General features: G+C 36.6%; 1 protein-coding gene across 1 annotated transcript; it reads left to right on the top strand.

Moving 5' to 3' along the window:
- The first annotated feature begins 484 nt into the window (after positions 1–484).
- On the top strand, positions 485–27,105 carry LOC134754629 (uncharacterized). Its single transcript, XM_063690965.1, has 7 exons — positions 485–694; positions 3,276–3,491; positions 11,278–11,403; positions 15,697–15,834; positions 21,284–21,404; positions 25,106–25,218; positions 25,516–27,105. The coding sequence occupies exons 1-7, from the start codon at positions 671–673 to the stop codon at positions 26,464–26,466; spliced, it is 1,689 nt and encodes a 562-aa protein (XP_063547035.1). The 5' UTR covers positions 485–670; the 3' UTR covers positions 26,467–27,105.
- The last annotated feature ends 619 nt before the right edge of the window (positions 27,106–27,724 follow it).

A 27,724-nucleotide genomic window follows, 5' to 3' on the forward strand; every position in this document is an offset into this window, starting at 1 on the left:
CCAACTATGTGAGTTTTTATTTTATTCGCAGTCTAACCAACAGCTATAACACACTACCGCACCGCATCGCGACCTTGGTGCGCCGCACCTATAAGTGAGAGTGAGAAAGATATCTCTTTCTCTCTCACACTTATAGGTGTAGCGCACCGTGACCTTGGTGCGGTGCGGTAGTGTGTTACAACTTTAATTTTATAAAGGTCCCCCTCCACACTCGTACGCGAAGCCGCGAACGCGAGTGTGGAGTCTAGTTCGCTAATCAGCGAAATTGACCACACTCGCGTTCGCGGCTTCGCACTTAAGCGATAGAGAGGCAGATCGTTTTTACCGGCAGGGCCTCTGAAGTCGAGATTTGTAGTGAGGTTTTTAGAGCCCTTTTCTGTCTCGTATGTCCTCAGCCTAATAATAATATATAATATTAATTTATGGCAGCACCGCAGGGAGGTACATGACAGTGACAACTCTGGCAACATAAAAATCCTGGAGAAGGAAATCGGGCAGCCATTTTTTCCCCAACCCAATTGTAGAAATCAAAAGACAGGCCACATTGTTTGCGGCAAGCTAGCGTTCAGTACGAACCATCGAGCTGGTTTATTTTTACATTAATTAATTTGGTAAATATTCGCGAAATATACATTCTTCAGTATCAGGCAAGCCGAAGAGGGCTTCCACGATGGCTGAGAAAACGGACGTCAAGGTTTGTGCATAGCATACGTTGTACAAAAAATACACCTATCTTAACTTCCATCACTTGATCGATTTATGTCACGTTATTGTCAAATAAATCTTAGTATTCTTATTTTTACATTACTTCTATAAACATTGCTCGTATTAAATTGTTTTAATTTGCGTTTTAGAGTAAGTAATAGAATGCTTTGAAATATCCTTATCCTCCATTTCGCAGCTAGCAAGGTGTGACACCTTGAAAAAACCTACCCCCTTTAAAAAGTACAATTAACGGCTGTTAATTTAAATATATTTTAATAGTATATCTGTGAGATGCCAACCTGGTTATTGCATTGTTTGATGTATGTCTGAGATCAGGTGATCTTGTAAAGGTATTAATTTTTTTCACACCACAATGTAAGTAATATTTGATATTCATTTATTTGTCATATAAATTCGTTTTGGGGATTAGCTAATAGCATAAAAACTAATATATTGTTGTTTGATCAGCCTACAGTTTTTCTTTCTAAAGTATATAAATGGTCATCTCCTTTGTTCTACTATCAAAATAACAAACATAGCATGGTATTATTTATTTATATGTTAATTTTATTGTGCAAATTTTTCATTAGGCACTGGTTATTAAGATTTTTATCTACCCTCACCAATATTATGAAATTTTACCTCGACTACATTTTATTACTTAATTTGTATCAGCATCGTCACATATCATCAATGTAGCATAACATGAAGTTACTTATTAGTAACTAATTTATTAAATAAAGATTTTTTTGTATTTGTAGTAAAACAATCAAACAGGTGTAATGTAATTAAACTGTTTAATATTCTATTAATTTTTTGTGAGTACCCTACACCCTAAAGTTATTTATACGGGTACAACCATTATCAAACACATAAAGAGTGTCGGCAAAAGTGGCCAAATATATTTTAACTCACCTTTGTTATTGTAGATATTAGGATGTGTTATAGATATACTATCTTTTGCCTGCAACTTTGTCTGCATTGAATTAGTATTTTAGTAGTAGCTTCTTTTTTATCCAATCTGTTTTTTATTTATTGCCTATAGCAACTTCCTTATATCCTTATTTGAGAGACAATTCTAACTTCTAACGCCTCGATAAAGTCAATGATTCAACTTGAGCATAATAGTTACATCATTGTCAGGTGATGCATCAATTATCTCACTTTCGGGGTGGAAGTGAAATAATTTTCACCCTCTTTAGGGATGATTTCCGAAAAAAAAAAACTATCCTATGTCCTTTGCCGGGATTCAAACTCTATGTCAAATTTCAACTGAATCAATTCAGCGGTTTAAGCATGAAGAGGTAACACACAGACTTTCGCATTTATAATATTACTATGGATTTTTCCATCACTATTTATTTGACGCTCACTGTACTATTGACTTGGTAACCACTATTCATAATCCCACTAACCTAGATTTACACTTGTATGTGTAACATGCACTATTTGTTGGATCGAGAGACAAATATAAATACTGTGGCCCTAGTGAAAAAGGGTACAAGTCTCGCGCAGCTCAGGTGTAAAAGGGCATAATCAGGTGTTACATGGTACTTACACCCTTATACACCTGCGTTGCCCGATACTTGTACCCTTTTTCACTCTGGGCAAAGTATTGTCCTTAAATTATTATACATACCTACTAGCATAAGTAAAAGTGACAGGTGACAGAAGAATATGATTATTACATAACTTATTATAAAAGTTAATGTACATATTAATTAGTTCAATTGATTTTTAGGGTTCCATCCTAATAGTTGTACATAGGGACGTAGGGACAAACAAATAATAAAAGTATTTCAAATAGGGTTTATCAACTCTTATGAATAACAGCTATATGTCAACCTGCTCATCAAGAAAGAAGGGTAATGTTTAGAGATGGCCGAATACCGAATATTCGGCCGAGGGGCCGATGTTTGCATGTTATGCCGAATGGAATGAAATAAATTGCTCTGATAATTAGCTTAAAATATATACAGGGTGGCTAAAAAATAAGTGCATTCCTGTTGCCAGGCAGGTTTTGGAATTATAGTGAGCCACTTTTACTATGGAACCAACCACGAAATCCCAAAACCTCACTGGCAATGGGAATGCACTTATATTCTCTATTCATAAAAGTGCTTGTTGCTAGGCCTACATGAATAAAGTATATTTGAACTTTGAACTTGGGGTCTACAGCAGAAAAATCAAATGAAATTTAAACATGTTTCAAAACTATAATTAAGCTATATATACTATATAACTAAGCTTTAATAAAAATAGATAACAATATAATATAAATTATTTGTAATTAATCTAAGATATATTTTAATTAATATTAAAAAATATGCTACATATATGGACTACATATAGCATTTGACTTGTTGTTTTTCCACATTCAAAATACTATAGGTTAACTGGAAGAGATCCCTTAAGGGATAAGTTCGCCTTTGTACAAACGATGCGTTTTTCTCGTGTTTTATGTTTATTTTTGTACAATAAAGAGTTTTACTACTACTACTACTATATTTTATTCATAATATTTGTTTATATCTTCACCTATTCTTATTAATATTGTTGTTTGTTTACAGGCGGAGGCGTTGCCCGACCTGGATGACCTACTGCAGTGTCCAGTATGCTACGAGATCCCTTCAGGCCAGATATTCCAGTGCAATGAAGGCCACCACGTGTGCGGCCGCTGCAAAGCGCGCCTCAGCCAGTGTCCCGTCTGTAGGGCTCTTTTCTTTGGAACTAGGAATTATGCAATGGAAGAACTCATTGCTAATGTTAGAAAATTAAGAGCTTTTGTAAGTATCCATTACATTAATTTGTTATTAGTAAAGTTTGACAAATATAACAATATTGTAAATATATCTGATATATCATACAAATGATTAATCTTACTTCTGCACCAATATTATAATGATGAGTTTACCAGCACCATATTTGCTAATGTTTATGTAAGCTTACTCTCAATGCATCTCACTCGCACCAATACATCAGTACTATTAGTGAAATGGACTGACATAAGACACGACCGCGGTAATCTCACGGTAAAGGGTACTGAAGTTCACTTTTACATATACCCAGCACTATTTGGATACCCTGGTCAGGCAATGTGTTAAATTTGGTATTCGAATGAAAATAAACTTAGTAACTAACTATAAACCTAATAGTGTCCCAAAAGCATCTATTCAATAAGGCGCCATTCATTTATTACGTAAGACGATTTTTTTCAGTTTTTGACCCCCTCCCACCTCTATGTAAGAAAAAATAAGAAAAGGCCGACCCCCTCCCCCTATATTACGTAAGAATCTAAAGGAAAAAATGTATTCACGTTTGGTTTGTTTTAGTGTTAATTTTTCACAAAATCATTTTTGGAACGTTTATTTGTACCTACAATGGTACTGGAGCCTGTCCTGCACCGTGTTTGATAGCATAGAGTGTAGGAGTATTATTTCAAACGTCATAATCTCATAGAAAAAAAACGCATCTTTGTGATCTTACGTAAGAACTATGAAAACCCCTCCCACCACCTTGTAATAAAATAAAGACGTGTTCGACCCCCCTCCCCCCTAAATCGTCCTACGTAATAAATGAATGGCGCGTAACATAAACAACACACTCATTAGCTTTTGATATAATTATCTAGGCAATGGGGTTTAATTAAAAATATATTTTATTTTATTTATTTATTTAAAAAAATACTTATTGTAAAGTACCGTATTTACCTCAGTATATCATACGATGTAATGTATTTCCAACGGTTCGCCAACACAAACATCGCGCGGTACGTCCGGCTCTGCTCGTGGTATGACATCGACTGACCCTAACTATCAGTGACGTCACCATGACGTAAGCGCTCGAAACGTCAATACACTACATCCCTTCCTTTGTTTATTTTTCAAGAACTAAGTTAATCATTACAATACATATACATACCCAACGTTCTATGAATGCGCTGGTACCATTGCCTTGGGTGGACATCTCCAAGACTCCGAGATCTATGATTTACCCCACTTGGGACTTTTGTAATCTTCAACTTCTCTACTGTAATGTCGATAGCTCCTGTAGGTCTGATACCTGAATCCCTTTTCCTTTCCCCCTTTTTCCGTATAGTCTAAGTGCTTATACTTAATCCCCTTGTTTTTATAATCGTCAAAACCGTCCCTAAAATGTTTGTGATGTGGATAGTGGACTACATCATCGGGTAAAGCCTAACAAAACAATCCGTAGCCAACTCAGTCTGTGATAATTAACTTATTTAGGTACTGAGTTTTTTATCTGTATTAATTATGAAATGATTTCATGAAGCTCCAACTGCTCCAAGAGTTAGTAGTTTCCCTCTAGAAACCTCTCATCTAAGTCACTGTAATGAGCTAATGATCTTATCATTTGGGAGTGGTCTATGTGGAAATACTATGATGCAAGGCCTTTAATTTTTCTAGAAACCTCTCATCTAAGTCACTGTAATGAGCTAATGATCTTATCATTTGGGAGTGGTCTGTGTGGAAATACTATGATGCAAGGCCTTTAATTTTTCTTCGCCTAGTTGTCCAAAATAGTTCTACCAAATAAAACTGTGGCCCCAATTCTTTATATTTGATTAGCTAGACAATAAGAGCTGAACAATCATTACTACAGCATTAATGACATTCTTCAATTTTGGTGACAATGACGGTTCAATTTTTTATTTCTTTGTCTATAACCCATGACGATTGAATGCTGACATGATGATTATGTTTTGGTTTATCTGTGATCCGTTTGTTATTTATTTAGATTCCCTATTGTTAAATTTAATTTTTCTACACCTTGTATAGCTTTCTAATACGACCCGAAAGTGATTTAACGAATCCTATTTGAGTACTCGATAATGGCTCACTATCTTATCTCATTCTTTTGCTTATTTTAAACTTTCAATACTGTACAAGTGTACTTACAGGTTACAATGCCACTTAAGCCATAAGGTACACTGCCAACCTAAACCAAGTTGTGCTTATATAAGTTATATACAATGCATTATTATTAATACAATATACAGAACTCCAACCAACGTTGACTAAGGTAGGTTGTGGACTAAACAGTATAATTACAAAATTCAAAAGTTCATTTTTTCAAGTGGGCCTCAAGACTTGGAAGTTTTTTATAAGAAAGGCAAGCAGGAGAGGTCACTCTTATACTTCTATGTGACTGTGAGTAAAAGAGGCCTTACAGGACTCCATTTACGCTAGCCACTTCTAGTTTTTATATGCATTTAATTATGTTGAAATTCTCCTTTTTCTAACTGCATGTTTGAACTTCTGACACAATTAACAGACTTATAGAAGCGAATGACAAATCATCCGAATAAAAAGATCTAATTATGCTTACACTAATAATATGAGATATTATAACCACATTACAAGATACACAGTACCCCCAGTGCAGTGTAATTACCTTGCTACCTTCATCTTTATAGTGAATACAGAACGGAGCTACGGAGCTGTATCTTTTCTTTCAGTGCTACGGATTAGCTATTTAAATTCCAGATCCCTTGTCTCAGAAAATCAAGAACCCATAATATGTGATTGCTTGTAGCACATCTCTCTCTTTTTTTTAATACTTATAATTAATAATTAATTGACAACCATCAGTATCACTTACATCAATCTCACATTGATTCTGGTGAAATTTATGTTTACCTTTCTTATTTTGAAACATGATTGTTTAGTTACATACGCTTTGTGCACGTACATTTTCTGTTTACTTTGTAAATTCTTCTTGCTTGAGACTTTATTATGTGCAACATTTATACAAATTCATGAATATAAGCTTCCTATGCAATTTGTGCTGAGTCAGTGATACAGCATGTTATACATTAAATATTGAACCAACGTTAGTTTTATTTTTATTATCACTCAGAAGGTCAACGATAATTGCTAGCTTATGCAATTTTCTGTGTATGTTCAAATAACATATATACCTACATTTTAGACCAATAAAAACTTATTTTATAATATTTATTTAGATTGAATTGAATTATTTATTGTGATCTTGTATTTTATACTCAAGATGCTTTATAAATCGGTTTTCAAATGTATGATTCCCGTCCATTAACTACGAGTTATACATAGTATCTATAGACCTGCAAATGTGTTTATGTGGATACATATCTACAATACAACGCAACGTCCATGAATCGAGAGCAAATTCGTTAGATACTTGTGGTAATGTGAAACCAGGCAGTTGCTTATTCATTACCCATATTACATACCTATATATGATAATGACTGCACTGTTCGCTATGTTCTTTGTACATACATATAAATATATTGTACATGGTATCGTGTGGTATCGTTCACCACTAAAATGGACTTCATGTTTTCGCTAGAATTTTATTTTGTCGCATGTAGTTTAATATGTGCGTGCAGACGGTTAAAACTACGAACTACATACATATATAAGCTAGCTGCATAGCTTATTTATTTAGTTTTTATTTTATTGATTCGTTGGATTTATCTTTATGGTTATCTACTTAAATTTAAACATATATTCACATTTTCAACCTTTGACATACCAACTCGTAGGTAGCTAACAATATGCCTATGGAAGATCGGACGTAGATTTACTAATAAAACATTCAATGTTTATTATTTCATAATTTCTTTTTTTATAGTGGCCGTGTGACATGTGACGTTTGGTCTGAAGTCACAATGTTATTTTAATACCACGTATCAGGCAATCAGCATTGCAGCATCTAAACATGGCATAGAACCGACAATCTGTAGATGGATTGGTACTATGCTAAATAGCCGACTAATAAAGTCCACCCTCATGGGAGATGAAATATTAGTCACGGCCATGAAGGGTTGCCCACAGGGGGGGGGGGGTCTTTCACCGACTCTCTGGAGCCTGGTAGTGAACTCACTGCTGGAAGAACTAAACAAAGGCCCAATATACACGGTAGGGTATGCAGATGATTTAGTGATTCTTGTAAACGGGAAATTCCCGGGAACGGTATCGGAAATCATGAATACAGCACTGAAGCAAGTGGAGAGGTGGTGCAACCATCATCAACTCTCCATCAATCCTGGCAAAACAGTAGTAGTACCGTTTACCAGGTAAAAGACCCTTAACGGCATGAAACAGCTGAAGCTTTATGGAAGGGTACTGGAAATGTCCGATGAAGTGAAATATCTAGGTTTAACACTAGATAAAGAACTGAACTGGAAAAAGCATGTCGAAACTACCATAACCAAGGCACTGAGGGTGTTTAGAATGTGTAGAACGGCATATGGCAAAACGTGGGGTTTAAACCCAAAGGTACTGAGATGGATCTATACCATGATGGTAAGACCATCCATCCATGGTGGATGATGGATGATTATGTACGGATGCCTGGCATGGTGGCCAAGGACACTAAAGAGCACATGCAGGGATGCCCTTACGAAAATACAAAGAACGGCGTGCATGGCTATTACTGGCTCGTTTAGAACGACGCCAACAGCGGCGATGGAGGTACTACTACACCTCCCGCCGCTGCACCTAGTGATACAATCTGAGGCTGGCTTTGACAGGCCTCTGGAGCGATAGCAAGCCAAAGACTAAACACACAAACATGGAATGTGATAATTTCATGAAAAGGATTACGAATATGGGCTGCGATAAGATGCAACCCAAGTTTGTGTTCCGTAAGAATTTTAATGTTCAAGTTCCAACAAGGGCTGAATGGACCGAAGGTCTTTGAAGCACCAATGTCTGATGAAAATGACATCATATGGTACACAGACGGGTCCAAGACAGATTCTGGTACTGGGGCAAGCATTTATGCAAATGACTTTAGTAGTAGCATAAGCATGGGCAATTACGCCACTGTCTTCCAAGCCGAGACATACGCTATAATTGCCTGTGCACATGAGAATATAGTTAGGCAAACCCAAGGGAAGAATATTTATATTCTCAGCGACAGTCAAGCTGCACTCAAAGCGCTTAAGGCGCCTAGAGTGGACTCTAGACTGGTATACAATGGCATCCAAGCTCTGAACAAGCTTGGAAGGCAAAACAAAGTGCAACTGGTGTGGATCCCAGGGCACGAGGGATTCATGGGCAATGAAAATGCAGATGAACTTGCCAGAGCCGGATCTGCAAACAACCTTATAGGTCTGGAACCATTCGTGGGGCTCTCACAGGGAACCATCACAACGGCTATCAAATACCTTACTAAGACCAAACACCAGGAAGAATGGGACAGTCTGACGGGTCTAAAGCACTCAAAACTCTTTATACAAGGGGTAGACTGGTTGGAGCAAAAAGCTTTGGAAACTTAGCAAACGGCAACTCCAAATAATAACGGGGGTGTTTACTGGCCATTACGGGGTCAAGGGAATCCTGGCCAAGATGGGGCACGCTGACAACACCGATTGTCGTATGTGTGGCGAAGAGGAAGAGACAATAGAACACCTTATGTGTGAATGTCACGCCCTCGCCAGACAAAGAATGAAGGACTTTGGAACAGGCTACCTGGTACCAAAGGAATTCAAAAAGCTACCCATAAGGTCCATCATATGGAGATGGTGGGGAAAGCTCTTGAGTAGCGGACGGATCTTTCCTAGGGGGTAACTGCACAAAAGATCCCTATGGGTCAAAGTGTATCCGTAAGGGCCCCCGAAACTATAAGATATTTTAATATCACTGGTACTTATTTAGAAGTATCCATTTATGTACCGTAGTTGTGTAATGAAACGTTCACAATTTAGTTTTTTGCTATACACTGTATTCAAAAGTTCCTCTACAGGTCACAATTTTCGACCGATTATCATGAAATTTTGTGACTAGATTAAATGTATTTTTTCCGATCCAGGTTTTGGTAATTTTAGTAGGGGAGTGTGCAGTATCCTATGACATAGTGAAACGTTGGTGTCGAGAGTTTAAGTGCGGAAGATCAAGTTGTGAAAACCAACATGGCGGTGGACCACCTGTAACGGTCAATACAGACGAAAACATTAATAAAGTTCACGATATGGTGTTACAAGACCGGCGAATACGTATCAGGCAAATTGTTGAAGAGACTGGCTTGTCATATCATGTAGTGCAACAGATACTTACTAAAGAATTGGGTATGAACAAGATCATTGCAAGATGGGTGCCACGAATGTTGACCATTGATCAGAAAAGACATATATATATAGAGTATTGATTTGCCAGCGTCTGTTGGATATGTACCAAGCGTAACAATGCGTAACCATGGACGAGTCTTGGGCACATCACTATGATCCCGAAACTAAAATTCAAAGTAAGCAGTGGAAACACAGTGGTTCTCCTCCACCACGTAAATTTAAAGTGGCATCGTCTGCAGGAAAGGTTATGTTGTCTGTATTCTGGGATGCTCAAGGAATAATCCTAACTATTTGAAAAAGGGGAGACTATTACAGGGGCCTATTATGCAAACTTAATTCTAAAATTGCGAAAGGCTATTAAAGAGCAACGCCGGGGCAAGCTGACAAGTGGCGTACTCTTCCACCAAGACAATGCTCCCGTCCATACGTCCTGTGTCGCTAAGGCTGCCATACACCAAGCAGGCTTCGAACTGGTGGAGCACCCACCGTATTCGCCTGTCTTGGCCCCCAGCGACTACAGGCTATTCCCAAAATTAATGGAATTTTTACGTGGAAAAAAAGTTTTTGGACAATCAAGAGGTGATATCTGTTGTGGAGAAGTGGTTTTCAGAGGTCGGACATTTTTTTTTTCAGGAGGCTATTGAAATGCTGGAGCACCGATGGAATAAGTGTATTAGTGTTGAGGGAGACTATGTAGAAAAATAAAATATAAATCTTGAATGTAGTTTCATTGTAAGAGGGTTAGGGGTGGTGCATACGGATCAACCCTCGTAGGCTCCTGATTGGGACTCACCTTACATATTCACATTACTCGTAGCAAAGTAAACATTTTCTTTGTCTCACTACAATAATGTTTAAATAAACCAACTATGTATTACATATGCATCACACAATTGCGTTCTGATGGAAGTAAGTTGCAATAATAAAGCTCCGGTGTGAACATGTCAACAATGAATGTAGTGTCATTGTACCTACCTACCCTACGTTTAAAAGTGAAAGTCAACATGCAATTATTTGCAGTGTTGATGCCTGGCAGGCTTTAAGCTTTAAACAGTGCTGTTAACACTGGCTGCCTCCGAGATGATTTTTTTATTTGTAGGTAGATCTAATTGTTGTCGCACATTCAACTTTAAAGTCTACAATTATAATTGTAACTTTCAACGCTTCAAAGATCATATTAAGGATAACTGCTAGATGGCGTTACCGAATGGAAATATTGTTTTCTTTGTTTTTTCGAAGTGAGTGCGAAAGGTGTACCACCAGTGCGTACTCTCACTTATCTCTTACTTATACCTACTGAATACAGAACAAACTGTATACATATGTATACTATACTTAGGTTAAGTTTAATCTAAATATGTTAACATGCATACATCAATACTTCAACAAGACCGGTTTGTAATACTGTACGGCCAGCATGCGTGCCCAAGCTAGTGAGTGGCTTGACAATACCCAATGTGCTTGGGAGAATGTTTGAGACATATTTTAATACTTACAGAAATTAGGTGGAAAAGTAACAACAGGGTCGAGTGGCTCTGGCAGTAACACGCCTGCAGAAGACGCAGCCTCGGGAGATCAAGATAATAACACTGCTGAAGATGAGGATAATGCCTCTGACCAAAATGTAAGCTAATAAAACATATTTTTAAATTACTAAGCCGTTATTCTTAGCTGTATTGTTATAAACAGCATTTTAATTTCAATAACTTTTTTCTATAAGTTAGCAATTGTAGTACTGACAAAAAAAAATATTAAAATTATTACATTAATATTATGTAATTAATTGATTTTTCGGAGCCCTTTGTATAGAAAGAAACTCGTGCAAATTGCGGCGTCCCCTGTTCTGCATAGTGTGCTTTAGTTAGATGCATTGAATGATGAATCGCAATCGCCGGGACATTGTACGGACGGAACGTCACTATGTACGTGTCTAGTGCTGTCTCGCTTAAATAACCGGTGCGGATTGCGGGGCGGGACCATATCACTATGTACGTGTATAGCGCTGTCTCGTTTACATACCTGTGCGGAGTGCGGGACCATATCAGTGTGATACCGCGTAAGGTGGATAACGTCTTACAGATTCACAACGTAGACACAGCTCATGCTGTCGGTCAGAATTTATCCTTAGGCACTACCCTCGTTTTTGCCAATCTGCATTATAGCTAACAGGTATGCTGACACTTGTTGAATTCAATAACAAAATCTAGTTAAATAGATAGTAGATGAGCAATTATTCATAATAAATTGGATAAAAAATTGTAAGTGATAAAATACAAGACATCATAGATTCAATATAAAGTTTTTAACTTAAAAAAAAGATTATTGTATAGCAACTTTAGTAGTGTTTTTTAAACTTTAAAGGTAGGGTGACATATGTTTTTTATTTTCATTCCATGCCATTGACGTTTGAGACCAATCCTTTTTTAACATAATTTTTAAGAAAAAAAAAACCGACTTCAATAGGGGATGCCGCTGAAATTTTACTTATTGTTGATGGTGCACTCTTAGATTCCAGGCAATGAAATGAAAAAGACCGCATCTTTTGCCTAATTATGTAGAAAAGGAGGTAAAACCACCCACTTTTCTAGTAGCATTATGTTTCTGTAAGGGTCGCAGTTCTAACCTAACCCACTTTTCTGATAGCATTTCTTTTCTGTAAGGGTTACAGTTCTAACCTAACCTAACCTACTTTTCTGATAGCAGTTCTGTTCTGTGAGAATCGCAGTTAAAATCCACCCGCCCACCTAACCCACTTTTCTAGTAGCATTTCCGGGTCCGGGTCTGGATCCGAGTCCGTGTCCGGCTGTCCGGGTCCGAGTTCGGTCCGGATCTAAGTTGGGGTACATGTCCAGACCCGGGTCCGGGTACAAGTTTGGGTCTGATCCATAACGAAGAGAACAAATCGCAAAACGTGAACTATGTGTCATTGAAGAGTTCCATTCTGATCATCATCAGCAGTTCCACTGCATCAAACGTTACTTTTTTAAATGTAATTTTTTTTTTTTTTATTATAAACTGATCGGCGATTGGCCCTAGTCACACCTGATGGAAAGTGAAGACAAGGCCTAAGATGGAGCTCACCGGTTCAGTAACAGCCTATGAAATAGAGAAATGGGGCATTTCACGTCAAGCGGGCAGCAAAAAAATTGTCAGGTTCTGGATTTTGTTCTTAGTTGGATTAATTGGACCTATATGTGAACAAAAAAATTTGGCATCATTACTTTTTTAATATATTGCTTCGTTAAAAATTTATACGCATTTAAAAAAACTACAAAATTAAAGGAACGGATTTTTTAAAAATTATTATTGCAATTCTTTCAATGGATTTAATAATAACTAAATAGTGATTATTTGAGAATATTAGTTGATTTCCTAGAAAATTTATAAAAAAAAGTTTTTTTATCTTTTTTTCATATAACAAACCGGAAGTTAGTATTAAATATCTTTTTTTTTCCAACTTCGCATTTTTTTATTTTTTTTATTGTTACACAATAATGTAGCTTATGGTGTACTAATGTCCTATAATTTTTTTTATAATGGCATCTCGATTGGTTTTGAAGATTCATGAAGTAATTCGAAAGTACTGCGCGACGCTCCGTACTATGTAGGTAGTTCTATGTGGCAGTTTTTAATGGCCAATTACGGGTTTTTTTACTTTTGCGTAACGGAATTAAAGCAATAAACAATATTTCATCGGTTAAGATGTATAAAAGCAAATCATGTATTATTCAATCGTGCCTTGTAGCGCTATCTCTGATCAACCATATCTTGGAACTGAAAACAAAACGTTTGTTTTAACACAACGCTAGAGGTAACTTAATAACTATAGTTAGGTTTAGGCGGGGTATGTCACATGCTTAAGAGGTCACTTTCGAGTTAGGTCACGTTCTGAGGACGTCACTTTCTGTACGTCACATTCTGAGTTTGTCACATTCTGAGTTCGTCACATTCTGAGTACGTCACTTTCTGAGAACGCCACATTCTGAGGACGTCACTTTCTGAGAACGCCACTTTCTGAAGCCCTCGCTTTCTGAGTACGTCACTTTTATAGCAAAGTAATATTTAAGAGTATACCTGCATGAACAATGGATACCAGCAATCATATTAGCTGTACGGCATACGGCCGCTTTTATGTATGACATACAGGTTATTTTTTTTAGTGGCCATTGAAGGGAAATACGAATCTACATACAATAACGGGAAACTGCACCAGCATTACTGCAGCAGTATTGCAGCGCGACATAAGGGCAGACTGCATTGCTGCCGCACACATAGGAACGTCACCTTAAGACGGTTTCCCGTTATCGTCTATATAATAGATTAGTATTACCCTTCAATGGCCACTAAAAAAATAAACTGTATGTCATACATAAAAGCGGCCGTATGCCGTACAGCTAATATGATTGCTGGTATCCATTGTTCATGCAGGTATCCTCTTAAATATTACTTTGCTATAAAAGTGACGTACTCAGAAAGCGATAGCCTCAGAAAGTGGCGTTCTCAGAAAGTGACGTCCTCAGAAAGTGACGTACCTAGAATGTGACAAACTCAGAATGTGACGTACAGAAAGTGACGTCCTCAGAACGTGACCTAACTCGAAAGTGACCTCTTAAGCATGTGAGTCACATGATGTGACATACCCCGCCTAAACCTAGCTATAGTTATTAAGTTTCTAGCGTTTTGTTAAAACATAAACGTTTTGTTTTCAGTTCCAAGATATGGTTGATCAGAGATAGCGCTACAAGGCACGATTGAATAAGACATGATTTGCTTTTCTACATCTTAACCGATGAAAGATTGTTTATTGCTTTAATTCCGTTACGCAAAAGTAAAAAAACCCGTAATTGGCCATTAAAAACTGCCACATAGAACTACCTACATAGTACGGAGCCTCGCGCAGTACTTTCGAATTACTTCATGAATCTTCAAAACCAATCGAGATGCCATTATTAAAAAAAATTATAGGACATTAGTACACCATAAGCTACATTATTGTGTAACAATAAAAAATATAAAAAAATGCGAAGTTGGAAAAAAAAAGATATTTAATACTAACTTCCGGTTTGTTATATGAAAAAAATATAAAAAAAAGTTTTTTTATAAATTTTCAAGGAAATCAACTAATATTCTCAAATAATCACTATTTAGTTATTATTAAATCCATTGAAAGAATTGCAATAATATTTTTTTTAAAAATCCGTTCCTAAAATTTTGTAGTTTTTTTAAATGCGTATAAATTTTTAACGAAGTAATATATTAAAAAAGTAATGATGCCAATTTTTTTAGTTCACATATAGGTCCAATTAATCCAACTATGAACAAAATCCAGAACCAGACAATTTTTTTGCTGCCCGCTTGACGTGAAATGCCCCAAATGTTGGATTTGTTGATGAAAATACAAAAATCACTATATGTATGCCTTTCACATTTGAGGAGTTCCCTCGTTTCCTCATGGGTCCCACCATCAGAACTCGAGCTTGACAAAAATGTGTCTTGAAAACTTAAGTTGCTTAACAAACATAAAGAGGACAAATCGCCAAACGTAAACTGCGTCATTAAAGAGTTCCGTTCTGATCATCATCAGCAGTTCCACTTCATCAAATGTCACTTTTTTAAGTGGAAATGTTGGATTTGTTGATAAAAATACAAAAATCACTATTCCTTTCGCATTTGCCGCCTATAAATGGCGTCCTAAATATTTGATGCGTCCGTTTGGCGCAATGCGTAATATGGTCGCATAGGCAACACTTGCTGCATATAGAGTTAAGATATTGCCTAAAGCGCTAACGTTATATGTAGGAATTGTGAACAGGAACTGGTGGGCCTATCTTTTAACTGTGAAGGCAGAAGCATCTTTTATTGCTACACTCTTTTGGTACTTTGTTTCACAGAGTTTTTATACAAAAATTGTTTTCAGCTTCCAGCTCTTAGGGCGCCGCAAGCTTGCAAGGGACTATTCCGTTGTCTATGCTGTAAGAATGGGAATTCAATTCGGTTGCCAGCTGCGCGTTTGCTGAACCACCTTCGTTATTTCCACTCTCCTGAATTAATTGAGGTAAGTGTCTTGCAAATAAAAGTGCGACGATCTTAGGCATGCTAGCAATGAAAAGTCACATGTCGAGCGAAGTCCGGCAACGTCGCGCCACTTCAACCGACATCGCTGTCGCTGGCGACACGTGTCGTTGAACATTTGTCGCCTAGTCTATAGTCTAACCCAGGGCAACACATACATAAGTGTTAACGGTCAACTCATGTTGACGATGCATTGCGAGTGTGTCACTTGGCGTTGTTTTACGTCTTAAAGCGAATGTTATATTAACCTCCAGCAATTTTAACCTTTGTGACTTATCAACAAATTCTGTAGGGAAGATAGTAGTAGTAGTGGTAAACACTTTATTGCACAAAACAAGTACATAACACAGAGAGGATACAGTAAATGTGTACAAAGGCGAACTTATCCCCTTAAGGGATCTCTTCCAGCTAACCTTTAAGTAACTGAGAGATACAAACGAAATGGTAGTCAAACTAAGATAACATGTACATGAAGGCAAAACTTTAAAGGGATAGCTAACCCTAGAAACATAAATAAATACAATACGGTGCAAAGGCAAAACAAAATAACTACATATCATAAAAACAAAAAAAAATATTAATACATACATACTTAAAAATATATAACTACATCTATATATAAATAAATATATATAATATTAATAACCGCACAATCCTACCTAAGTTTCTTCCAATTGGCATTAATTTAATATCCATAACCTCTTTAATTTTTCCTTCAGAGATGAGAGAGATAGTTTAGTTGTTACAGACGGACAGGGAGTAGTTATTATTATTATTGATGTGTCTCAACTTAATTAGTTAATAATAGTAAACGCCTGCTACCATTTTCTATTAGCAAGATTCATAAACAGTATGCTAATTTTAGTCTAAAAGCTAATTTTAGTTCTAATTTAGAACTGCTGCAAGCGAAGTTGAATGCGCATGCGAAATCGTATGATCATAATGGTACAATATATACCCTTAAGGCGCCGTGAGTTCAGGTCTCAGCTCACTAAGCACTGAGCGCACGGCCGGGCCACGCGTGCCTGGGATCGCGGATATCATTGTTATTGAATTTTTATTTTTAGTTACTTTTAACAAAAAAGCAATCGATGATTTCAATCAAAAATAAAATTATGCATTTTTAGAAGCAATTTTCATTTTAGCATAATGGTGTGTTTAGACTTTAGACCTATGTTCGTGTTTTTTTTATATCGAGCGTAAGTTGTTTTACCAGGTTTCAAACATTGAGCTATTATTACTATAGTATAGAGTACGCGTACCAAATAATCAAATTGTCGCATTAGTAGGAGATACGTTATATATGGTCGACCTTCACCGATACGTCTGACGGATGAAACTTATATTTTTGAAAGAAAATAGGTTCCTGAACATGAATAAATAGGGTTGCCTAAAGAAATATGGTCAAGGCTATTTTTAATAAATTTTTGAAAATATTTTTTTTTCTTCAAATTTCACCGATTTGTCTGACGAACGGAATAAGTTCCAATGGAAAGTATACAACTTCTACAGCATGAATAAATTAGGTTGCCTATGTTTTTCCGGTCACTATTATGAGGTTGCCGTGTTTAACACAGGTGAGTTAAAATCGATAATTGCACCCATCTGTCTGACGCTTGAATTATATATCAAAATAATGGTCATTTTATTGCGAATACAATGGTATAGGGTTGCCTGCAAAAATCCGGTCACAAATAAGGGTTGCCAGGCTTTTAAAGAAAATAAGTAGGAAAGACTTTTAGCGATAACTCAAAAACAACTTAACTGATCACGATTGTTTTAACTATTTTTGAATGTGTTTATTCATCACTATGTTTGTGATTTTTTTCATAATTTTTGGATGAATAAATAGTTCAAAAGTTAGAAGGAAAAATCCTTTTTTTTTTTCTTTCTAAATAATTATTACCGAAATGATTCACTTTATCAAAAAATGTTGTTCAAAAACCCCTATTTATTTTGAAAGACCTATCCAACGACACCCCACACCATAGGGTTGAAACGATAAAAAAATTGTCACACACATTTTGTTTCTTTCAAAGCGATTATTTCCGAAAATATTCAATTTATCAAAAAATGTTTTTCTAAAACCCCTATTTATTTTAAAAGACCTATCCAACGACATCCCACATCATAGGGTTGAAACCGTTATAGTGCCGGATAATGTTGGATAGGTCTTTTAAAATGAATAGGGGTCTTCAATAATAAATTTTAGATAAAGTGAATATTTTCGGAAATAATCCCTTCGAAAGAAACAAAATGTATAAGGTTTTTTTTTTTTTTTTTTTTCATTTTAAACCTACGGTGCCGGGTATTGTTGGATAGGTCTTTTAAAATGAATAGGGGTTTTCAAAAATCTATTGTTGATAAAGTGAATATTTTCGGAAATAATCGCCTCGAAAGAAACAAAATGTATGTAAGGATTTTTTGTTTCGTTTCAACCCTATGGGGTGGGGTGTCGTTAGATAAGTCTTTCAAAATAAATAGGGGTTTTTAAACAACATTTTTTGATAAAGTGAATCACGTCGGAAATAATTATTTAGAAAAAAAAAAAAGGGTTTTTCCTTCTAACTTTTGAACCATTCATCCAAAAATTATGAAAAAAAAATCACAAAAATAGTGATTAATGAACACATTCGAAAATAGTTAAAACAATCGTGATCAGTAAAGCCGTTTTTGAGTTATCGCTAAAAGTCTTTCCTTCTTATTTTCTTTAAAAGCCTGGCAACCCTTATTTGTGACCGGATTTTTGCAGGCAACCCTATACCATTGTATTCGCAATAAAATTACCATTATTTTGATATATAATTCAAGCGTCAGACAGATGGGTGCAATTATCGATTTTATCTCACCTGTTTAAACACGGCAACCTCATAATAGTGGTTACCTAATTTATTCATATTGTAGAAGTTGTATACTTTCCATTGGAACTTATTCCGTTCGTCAGACAAATTGGTGAAATTTGAAGAAAAAAAATTATTTTCAAAAATTTATTATAAATAGCCTTGACCATATTTCTTTAGGCAACCCTATTTATTTATGTTCAGGAACATATTTTCTTTCATAAAATATAAGTTTCATCCGTCAGACATATCGGTGAAGGTCGACCATATATAACGTATCTTAGACTACATTCGCAACCTCGTAAGCGCCGTAAAATTCATGGCGCTTACGCGTTTAGGTCACGAGATTCACGCTTCACTTCTATGGTTTGTTGTCAAAACAACAACTCATTTCGCAAAATACTGGTTCTTTGTGCCGGTACTATAAATAACGTTAGTAATAATAGTTCAATGGTTTCAAATCGATGAAGTTACTAGAGAAAGGCCTCAAGTTTGCTATTCTTATTTCTTGGCAAGTCTTTCTAAAACTCTGTTGGCTGAACCCACTGCACCTGTTAACATTGGGATCTTATTGGCCGAACTGTATGAAATACCAAATGTAACAGTTTTTCAGTATAACCTAAATAATTAAATATATACCTCATAATTAACAGTTAACCTCTTTCTACGAGAACTTGCTGAATGCTAACGCTACTTTTAATCTTTTGATGATCAATTCTACATAACAACCTCAGTACCAGCCCTATATGTATAGCAATTGTAGCCGCTGTTCTAGGGTGTTACCACACCAATCGATCTATTTGTCTAGTATAAACTATCGATCAATTAGTGGCCCGAGTTATCTACGATTGATTGATCGTAAACGACAAATCTGTAACAGGCTCTAAAACACGGACATAAATTTAACGCGTTCAGTGCCAGTGACGGCAGTGACCCGATAGTTGGGTTCTCTATTCGTAGTCGCTGTTTTTTATATGCCTACGAGATTTTGCATGTTAACGGCTACGCTCGTAGCACGTAGCAATCGCTAGCACTGAATGTGTTAAGTCACTGTTACCCATTCATTATCTTAGGAATTCTTATGATATATCATAAATAGTATAGCTTCAGAAGTAGCTGCGCACTTTAAGTTTTTCATTCGTATTTTGAAAGTAACTAACCATATAAACAACGTGAACCTTTTATTCCACTTTCAATTTGTATCTAAGGAATCATTCGTGAAACGACCGAATTTCGAGCATATGGTGTTTTGTTTACGTTATTTCAAGATCCAAATGAAATAGACCTAAATTCTGTTTTTTTATTCTGTAGACTAAAATGACATTTCATGTGGTACTAAGAAATGTCATGTCTTTTTTTTATACCACGTCGGTGGCAATCAAGCATACGGCCCGCCTGATGGTAAGCAGTTACCGTAGCCTATGGACGCCTGCAACACCAGAGATATTACACACGCGTTGCCGACCCTTTGAAAACCTGTACACTCCACACACACATGTCTTACACATGAAACGTCATTTTAGTCTACGGAATAAAAAAACAGACCTTAAGTGCCTACTTTGTCACAGTAACAAGCCGTTCAGAAAGTAACAAAGTATCTAGCTACTTACAATTTCTTGTTGTTATTCTGTCCCGTCAGCCAGACAGTAGTCGCTCAGCTTGTTAAAAGAGCCCTTGTATTACATTATATGTGTCGTTTTCATGCAAATGGTACCACATTTACAAGCAATTTTTTTTCTTATGGTAAGCGACAAAGTGGTACCTTTTCATTGAATTCGTCACATATGATCGTGCTTAGTAGATGAAATGACCCACTGTGGAAAGGGCTTATAAGTACCACAAAATTGCAAATTTCGTTAATTTAAATGTCATAGAACCAGGATTTAAAAAGTAACCCATTGCGACCGCGACCATGGTAATAAGTGACCAGAAAAAGTTGATTCCACTGTGCATGCTCAGCGAATTTTTTAGAATTGATTCGTTAGGTGGTATACACAAATAGAAAATTATTCCAAATGTAAACGATTCGTCCTGCTAGGCCGCTGGAATGGTCGTTTAATGAGTTTTATTTGTTGTTTGAATGTATTGCTTGTTTGCTCTTCAGATATCTTTTCGAAATGACACGCTCTTAATTTTATAATATGACTAAAAAGTATTGATATACTTAACTACATCCATAGAGTAGTAGAACCTCGATTATCCGAACCCTCAATTATTCAAACGCCGACTTACTCGTAGTTTATCCGAACGCTACAAGCCGTACGTCAATTGAAATTTATAAAAAAATAACATTTGACCTTTTCAGGCGTTTTATATGTACGTATCATTTTAATTTACGTATCAGTTTAATGTTCTGTACGGTTTTTATTTAAATGGGGTGTTGTTTTGTTTGATTTCGTCTTAAAAAACGCATATTTCGATTATCTGAATTAGGCTCGTTCCCCATTCCATCCGATAATCTAGGTTCTACTGCATCTTTACTAGTTTTATGTTCGTAGTAAATACAAATGACAGTTACCTCCGCACGTCATAATTAATTCACCCCGAAAAAAAGAGGCATCGTACATATGTGTAAAAATGTATTGTTTGCAGGGTCAATCAGAAAATGGTGAATATGTGCAAGCATGGCAATTTTCTACTGTTCCTGGTAGGATTGTCACGGCAGTGCGAGTGTCCGATATGGGCATTTTCTTTTTAATTATTGAAATTAGCAGTGAGTATTGTGTTATTTTAATGTATATCATTTATCCCATACACATGGACCTTTTATTCAAGTTGGATGTTCCGTCTGGGCCATTGAGGTGCGTAAATATTAATATAACCTCGAATGACGACCCTCCTTTTGCATTTCTTTCCTTTCTGTAGGATGATTCCCTCGAAAGTAGCTAAACAACCGCTATCAGTCAGTACGACGCTGCAGCTAGTTTAAGTGAATCATCCTGAGAAAGAGATCGCAATTCCGACATGAAGTCATTTAAGAGGGGGCGTATAGCCAGGAAATAAGAAGTAAACCAAAGTTAAACCTGCGACGGAAGATGTGGCCGTCGCGCGGGTTTTTACCTTTTACCTCAATCACTCTAAACCTCTAAACATATAACAACTACTTCTGTTGAAAATGTATCTCGGCTATATCACTAGCTATTTTACATTAAAATTATACTTCTATAGTATGCAGGGTATACAACTAAAAATAAATGAAAATTACACATGTGTTTGTGATTTTTTTCTATTGAGTTAAATTTGCCCTTTAAGGGTTTTAGTTGGAGGCTGCCCTTGCGAATATAGTGTAGTTTCCGTGTGAAAATTTTCATGTCATTTGCCATTGTTTAAAACGAGTTAAAATTAAATATAAAACTATATTTTTGCATTAGCACCTCAACAAAATGGCTTAGGGTGCTATTACACTGGCTCCTTCACGTAATGGCTTAGGGTGCAATTACACTGGCTCCTTCACGTAATGCACTCACCGAAAAGTTTGAGGTTTCCAGGCAATGACATTGCCTGCGGCGAACGAATATCCAGTTTGGCTAAAAGGTACTTGTAATGGTACGTTAAGGTTATACAGTATAAGGGGTCATCCATAAATTACATCACACCAGGGATCGAATACGGTATATTTTTCATACAGATTAGTGTATTAAATTTCGGTATCTCGGTTGTTTATGTATATTTTTCCATTTCATTTAGGTGTTCTTATAACTCATTGTCCTTACCTAAATACCATTCTACAGTATCAAAGAAATATTTCAAATGCTACCTGATATTTTGATTTTAAGTTATACCGGTAACGATCCCTGCATCACACGAATTAGATTTTTTGACCACTCCCCCTGATGTGACGTCACATTTGGCAATTACGTTTTATACGAAATCAATAATTTCAATAAGTTTTTACATTTATTTTAACTTTTTTTTCGACAGAAGCAATGTTAGAAAACTATAACACGAAGCCGATTAGGAATAAAATACATCCATAAAAACGGTTATCATTGCTAAAACTAGTTATTCAACTGATGTAAATAGCGAATACAAAAATCAAAACCATTTTCGGTTACAGATGTAGTTAAAGTGACGTCACAAAGTTGAGTCCCCCTCCCCCTTGTCACAACATGTCACATTTTCTTGACCCCCTCCCTCCCCCTAAACGCGTGACGAAATTAATGGATGACCCCTAACCATAACGTACCATTACGACTAAACAAATAGTATAACTAGCGATGAAAATGGCGAAAGATTCATGTTTCTTTCGAAAGTTTGTATTTTTCCTATAAAATAAATGTAACTTTCGAAAAAAACAAAGCAGACGTTTGTCTGAAAAATACAATCATACACGTATAATACCTGTTTTATACTGTGTATATGTGTATATGTGTGTGTGTGTGTGTTTATTTAGGTAATAATGACTTGATTAAATCAGATTTATAACTATTTCGTCATAATTGATAATTTCAACCTCTTTAGTTAACTGATATCGAGATATAGTCTCGTAGTAGAGCGAAATGAAAAGTCACCTGTTTGTATGAGAGCCAAATACATTCTGAGTCACTGTTCATAATATAATATAATAATACGAAAAATAAAATGTTTTTACACGTAAAAAACTTAAACTTGTGAAAGATTCAATCGAAGATCTGCAAGGAAAGATACTGTATTTTATTGAAAAATACAGGGGCCTTTGAAAGATACATGTATCTTTCATGTAATTTTCATCGCTAAACCTTATACTATTTGTTTAATAATAATAACAAACAAATTCAATAATAGTTATTTATTTTACAAGGGGGAAAAGTTGTTGTTTAACCTCTCGTGCTAATATTGATACCCAAGCAAGCGAAAGATTTCAAAAATGGAATCTTGAGCGTTGTGAGGGTTTCAAGGCACAAGGGTTAAACAAATTTTGCCACCGAATGAAACAACATTTTTACCACACCAACACAAGGAAAATACTAACTGTAAAATATCAAACAAAAATCAAAGCAAATCAATTCATAATGAATGTTATTAAGTTATTATCATTCAAAATCGTAATTTAAAAGTAATTTCTACCAGCAAACATAAGAAAACAACTCAAAATTTGCATTTGTTTAATTAGCCTTACATGTGAATAAAATGCAACTTTCTTATCAGTTTTTGAACAATCAAGAGAGCCTTTCCCAGCTGGTGTGGTGAAAATAAAATTTGTAGAAAAACCAAATTATATTGATTATATTGATAATATTTATAGGGGCTTAATTTGTAAAATAAAAAACTATCATATCGGAGAAAGGTCACGAAATCACGCTCTCTTTGTCGCTCACTACGCCTGTAATGATTGCTCAGAGCCTTATACAAAGTGAAAAGAGATTTAATTTGTTACAAGTTTTATTAAGTCAAGTTTTTCGATATCTTGTATAGTTTTTGAGATATCCGCTCATGAAGGTTAGGGCTCTCGTTTTTATCTTGATTATCTACATCAGTGAAGCTGCTAGGCCGGGTTTGGTATCGTTTTCGTATAAATCGGGGGTGCTGAATTCATTTATGGTATGAACATTGACACCATTCCTAAGTAAAAACAAAATTTAAAAAAAAAATGATTTTTTTTAAACCCCTTTACGCTTAAACCGCTGAACCGATTTCATTGAAATTTGGTATAGAGATGATTTGAGTCCCGGGACAGTACATAGGAATGTGGAAAATGATACCAAACATGACTTCAAACCTAAATTTAAACAGTATTACCCCAGGAGTTCAACTTCGGCGAAGAAGCTGAATGCCCCTCACACCAAATTTCACACCTTCAAAGTATGATTTTTGAGATAAAAACTATATTATATCCTGTCTCGGAACTTAAAACATCGATTTACCAAATTTCAACTAAATCGGTTCAGTGGTTTAAGCGTGAAGAAGAGTTAAAAAAAAGTTATTTGTTTAAAGTTTATATATTTTTACTTCGGAAAGGTGTCAATGTTGATACCATAAATGAATTCAGCACCCCCGATTTATACGAAACCCGGCCAAGCAGCTTCACTGATGTAGATAATCAAGATAAAAATGAGAGCCCTAATAAACCTTCAAGAGCGGATATCTTAAAATCTATACAAGATATCAAAAAACTTGACAATGAAACTTGTAACATTTAACATGGCCACTTATACAAACATTTTATATAAGTGGCCATGTCGCTCAGACGCATAGATTCCGAGATATAATCGAAAAACCGAAAAATTGAACCTTCAAACCCCCCTCTACCCCTTCAGCACCAGGGTTACGGTTGGGGAGTTCTGTTCTGATATGTTCATCTCCTAACTAGTCCAAACAAAGCTACGAAGTCAAAAATTGTGTTTCTAGCATTTACCTCGATACCTTCTTATTGCTTGGCCTATTAGCGCTGTATGGGATTACAATATAAAATGATTTACTATTCTTCCTTTTCAGATGAATCTGTGCACGCATGGCTGTCGATGGCTGCCGCCCCATGGGTTACAAATGAATTTAGCTATACTGTTACCATATCGGGCAATGATCGGGAAGCTATTTTTTCCGATTGTGTAAGTAACGTTGTTCCTATTCATTGATAATGTAAATTGACGAGCTATTGTAAAGCTCAGTAGGTAGAGTTTGGCACTTGGAAAAACTTAGCAGCTTGCAGCAGAGAATTGATTTCAGCATTGACTTGATAATCTTTCAGTTAATTGTTTTTATTAAATAAATATATGTTTGTAATTTTCATTAATAGGTAAATGTTATATTTACCATTAAAGCTGCAGAAATTAAAATTTTCACTGAATAAATATATTGAACTTACTGAATGATGAACTGCCTCAAATGTATTTTCATTGTTATAGGTGTGGTCGGTCCGTTCCTGCGAAGGTTTCCTTAAAAAACGAGGTCGTTGTTTGGTGGTAACCGGTTTGGACGCCCGCGCTCTAGTCGCGCCCGCAACGATCAGCGGCAAGCTGTCGGTGACGCGCGTGCGACCCGACGACGCGCACCAGCACCTGCAGCACCCGCGCGCCGTGCTGCGCGTGGCCAGCCGCGGCGGCCCGCGCGACCTCGCCCGCGACGCCGCGCAACTGCTTGACCCGTTTATCCAGCACCTGCGGAACGACGTCGCCCGCCTCGAGCGCGCGCTCGACTTCGACATACGAGACTACACGCCGGCCGCGCCGCCCGTCGCTCCTCCGCCTGCCCCCGAACCGCACGATGGCCACGGGCTCGAGGCGGCTCCGCCCACCTTATCTCGCAACGCCCGTAGACGCATGCGAAACAGACTTCGAGCCACATTGAACGAGGCTCAGGACGTAACTGAACGTGTTCTTGCTCAAAATAATTCTGCCGCTCAGAGACCCAACGGACACGTACCGAATAATATTACACACGCAACAACCGGGTATATACAAGTGGCCCCGGCGCCTACTGCACAACGCACAAACGCACAGTCTAACACCAGCGCTAATTCCAATGCTCGGAACAACAGCGCGCCTAGCAATCCTATACGTATCCAAACGGGTTTTGCTATTGTACAGCCGTCGCCTCAATCTGCCGCTCCCGCCGCGCGTCAAAATGCCCAATCGAACGCGGCTTCGCAGAGAAATGTCCCTACCATTCCTATGCAAACTGGTTTGGCTATAATGCAGAATGAAGCCGCACGAGACGGAAATGTACAGGCAGGCGGCGCTGTGCAGCGCGCTACCCCTGCGCCAGCGGCCCAGCCCGCGTCCGCCAGCGGCCCGTCCAACGGCCAGCAACCGCAAAACGCTAACCGCAACAAGAAGAAGCGCCGTCATCGTAGATAAATATTCATTTACCATTGAATGTTACATTTATTTAGTATTAAGTATTTCAAAGGATAAGATTGACTAATTGATAAGGTGAGTGCTAATTGAACCTCTGTTTAATCTGTAATCTCTGTACCTTTCTCTGGGATTACCCATTGCGGATGAAATACTTAAGTAATACCGAATATATTCAAATATACTGACACCACTACTTTACAAGTGCTGTGATAAACACGAATGGCAGATTATTGCCATCAAAATGAATATTATCCATTTAGATTTTAGTAAATTGAGAATGATGGTCCCTCAAGGTATTGTGAATAACCTCAGGTTACTTGAGCCATCTCCCAGAGTGATAATAATTGATAATGACATATATATTGATTGATTGATGATTGATTGATAATAATTGATTGATTGTTTTATTTCATGATAATGACAGTTTCAGTACATTTTTAATTATGTTACAATGTGCATTGAACTGTAATAATAAATTTGACTAGTTATACAATTATAATGTTTGTTTTTTTATTAATAATATAATCTGTTGTAGAATTGTAATTAATAATGTGATTGAAATTGACAATTTATTGCTATGTTTAACTATTATACTTGTCACGACATAGAGATGTAATAATAATGTATTATTAAATCGTATGGGTGTTTTTACTCGTATATATTCCAATGACCAAATACTAATGGTTTATGTAGATGAATATAATTATAAAGTCTAGTGGTGTTATTCATAAACGCACTACAGCCTCAGCTATGGGGTCAAGGGCCTGACACTCTTTGATAGAGAAAGATAGTCTTATTGCGATTCCTATAAAAGAGAAAATAGTGCCATACTTTGTCCTTATCACCGACCGGGTTTTTATTTCATGGTCGGGTTATGGCAGCATAGGTAGGAGGCGATGGCGAAATACCGAAATTTATAAGATGCTGTCATCATGCTGCCATACATAAAACTGTCAATCATATTGTCAAGAGTGCTAGCAAACAACGTGGTTTTCTTATTATAAAGTAAATAATTGTGATTATTAACTATTTAACGGATGTGTAACAGTGTTTTAAATACACTTAACATGGCGGGGTGTTCAGTGGTTACCTGCAAAAGCAATAGTTTGCGAAAAGAAGCGGATGTAACATTTCATGCGTAAGTACAAGTTTTTCGTATTTTGATCATGTATTTCTTTCTCAAATCTCACAGGAACCAAGTTACTGAGTTACATCATTAGTTGGATTATGACAAACTTGATAAAATAGGAGATATAAG

The sequence above is a fragment of the Cydia strobilella genome, chromosome Z (assembly GCF_947568885.1).
Source record: "Cydia strobilella chromosome Z, ilCydStro3.1, whole genome shotgun sequence".
In the NCBI taxonomy this organism is placed as follows: domain Eukaryota; kingdom Metazoa; phylum Arthropoda; class Insecta; order Lepidoptera; family Tortricidae; genus Cydia; species Cydia strobilella.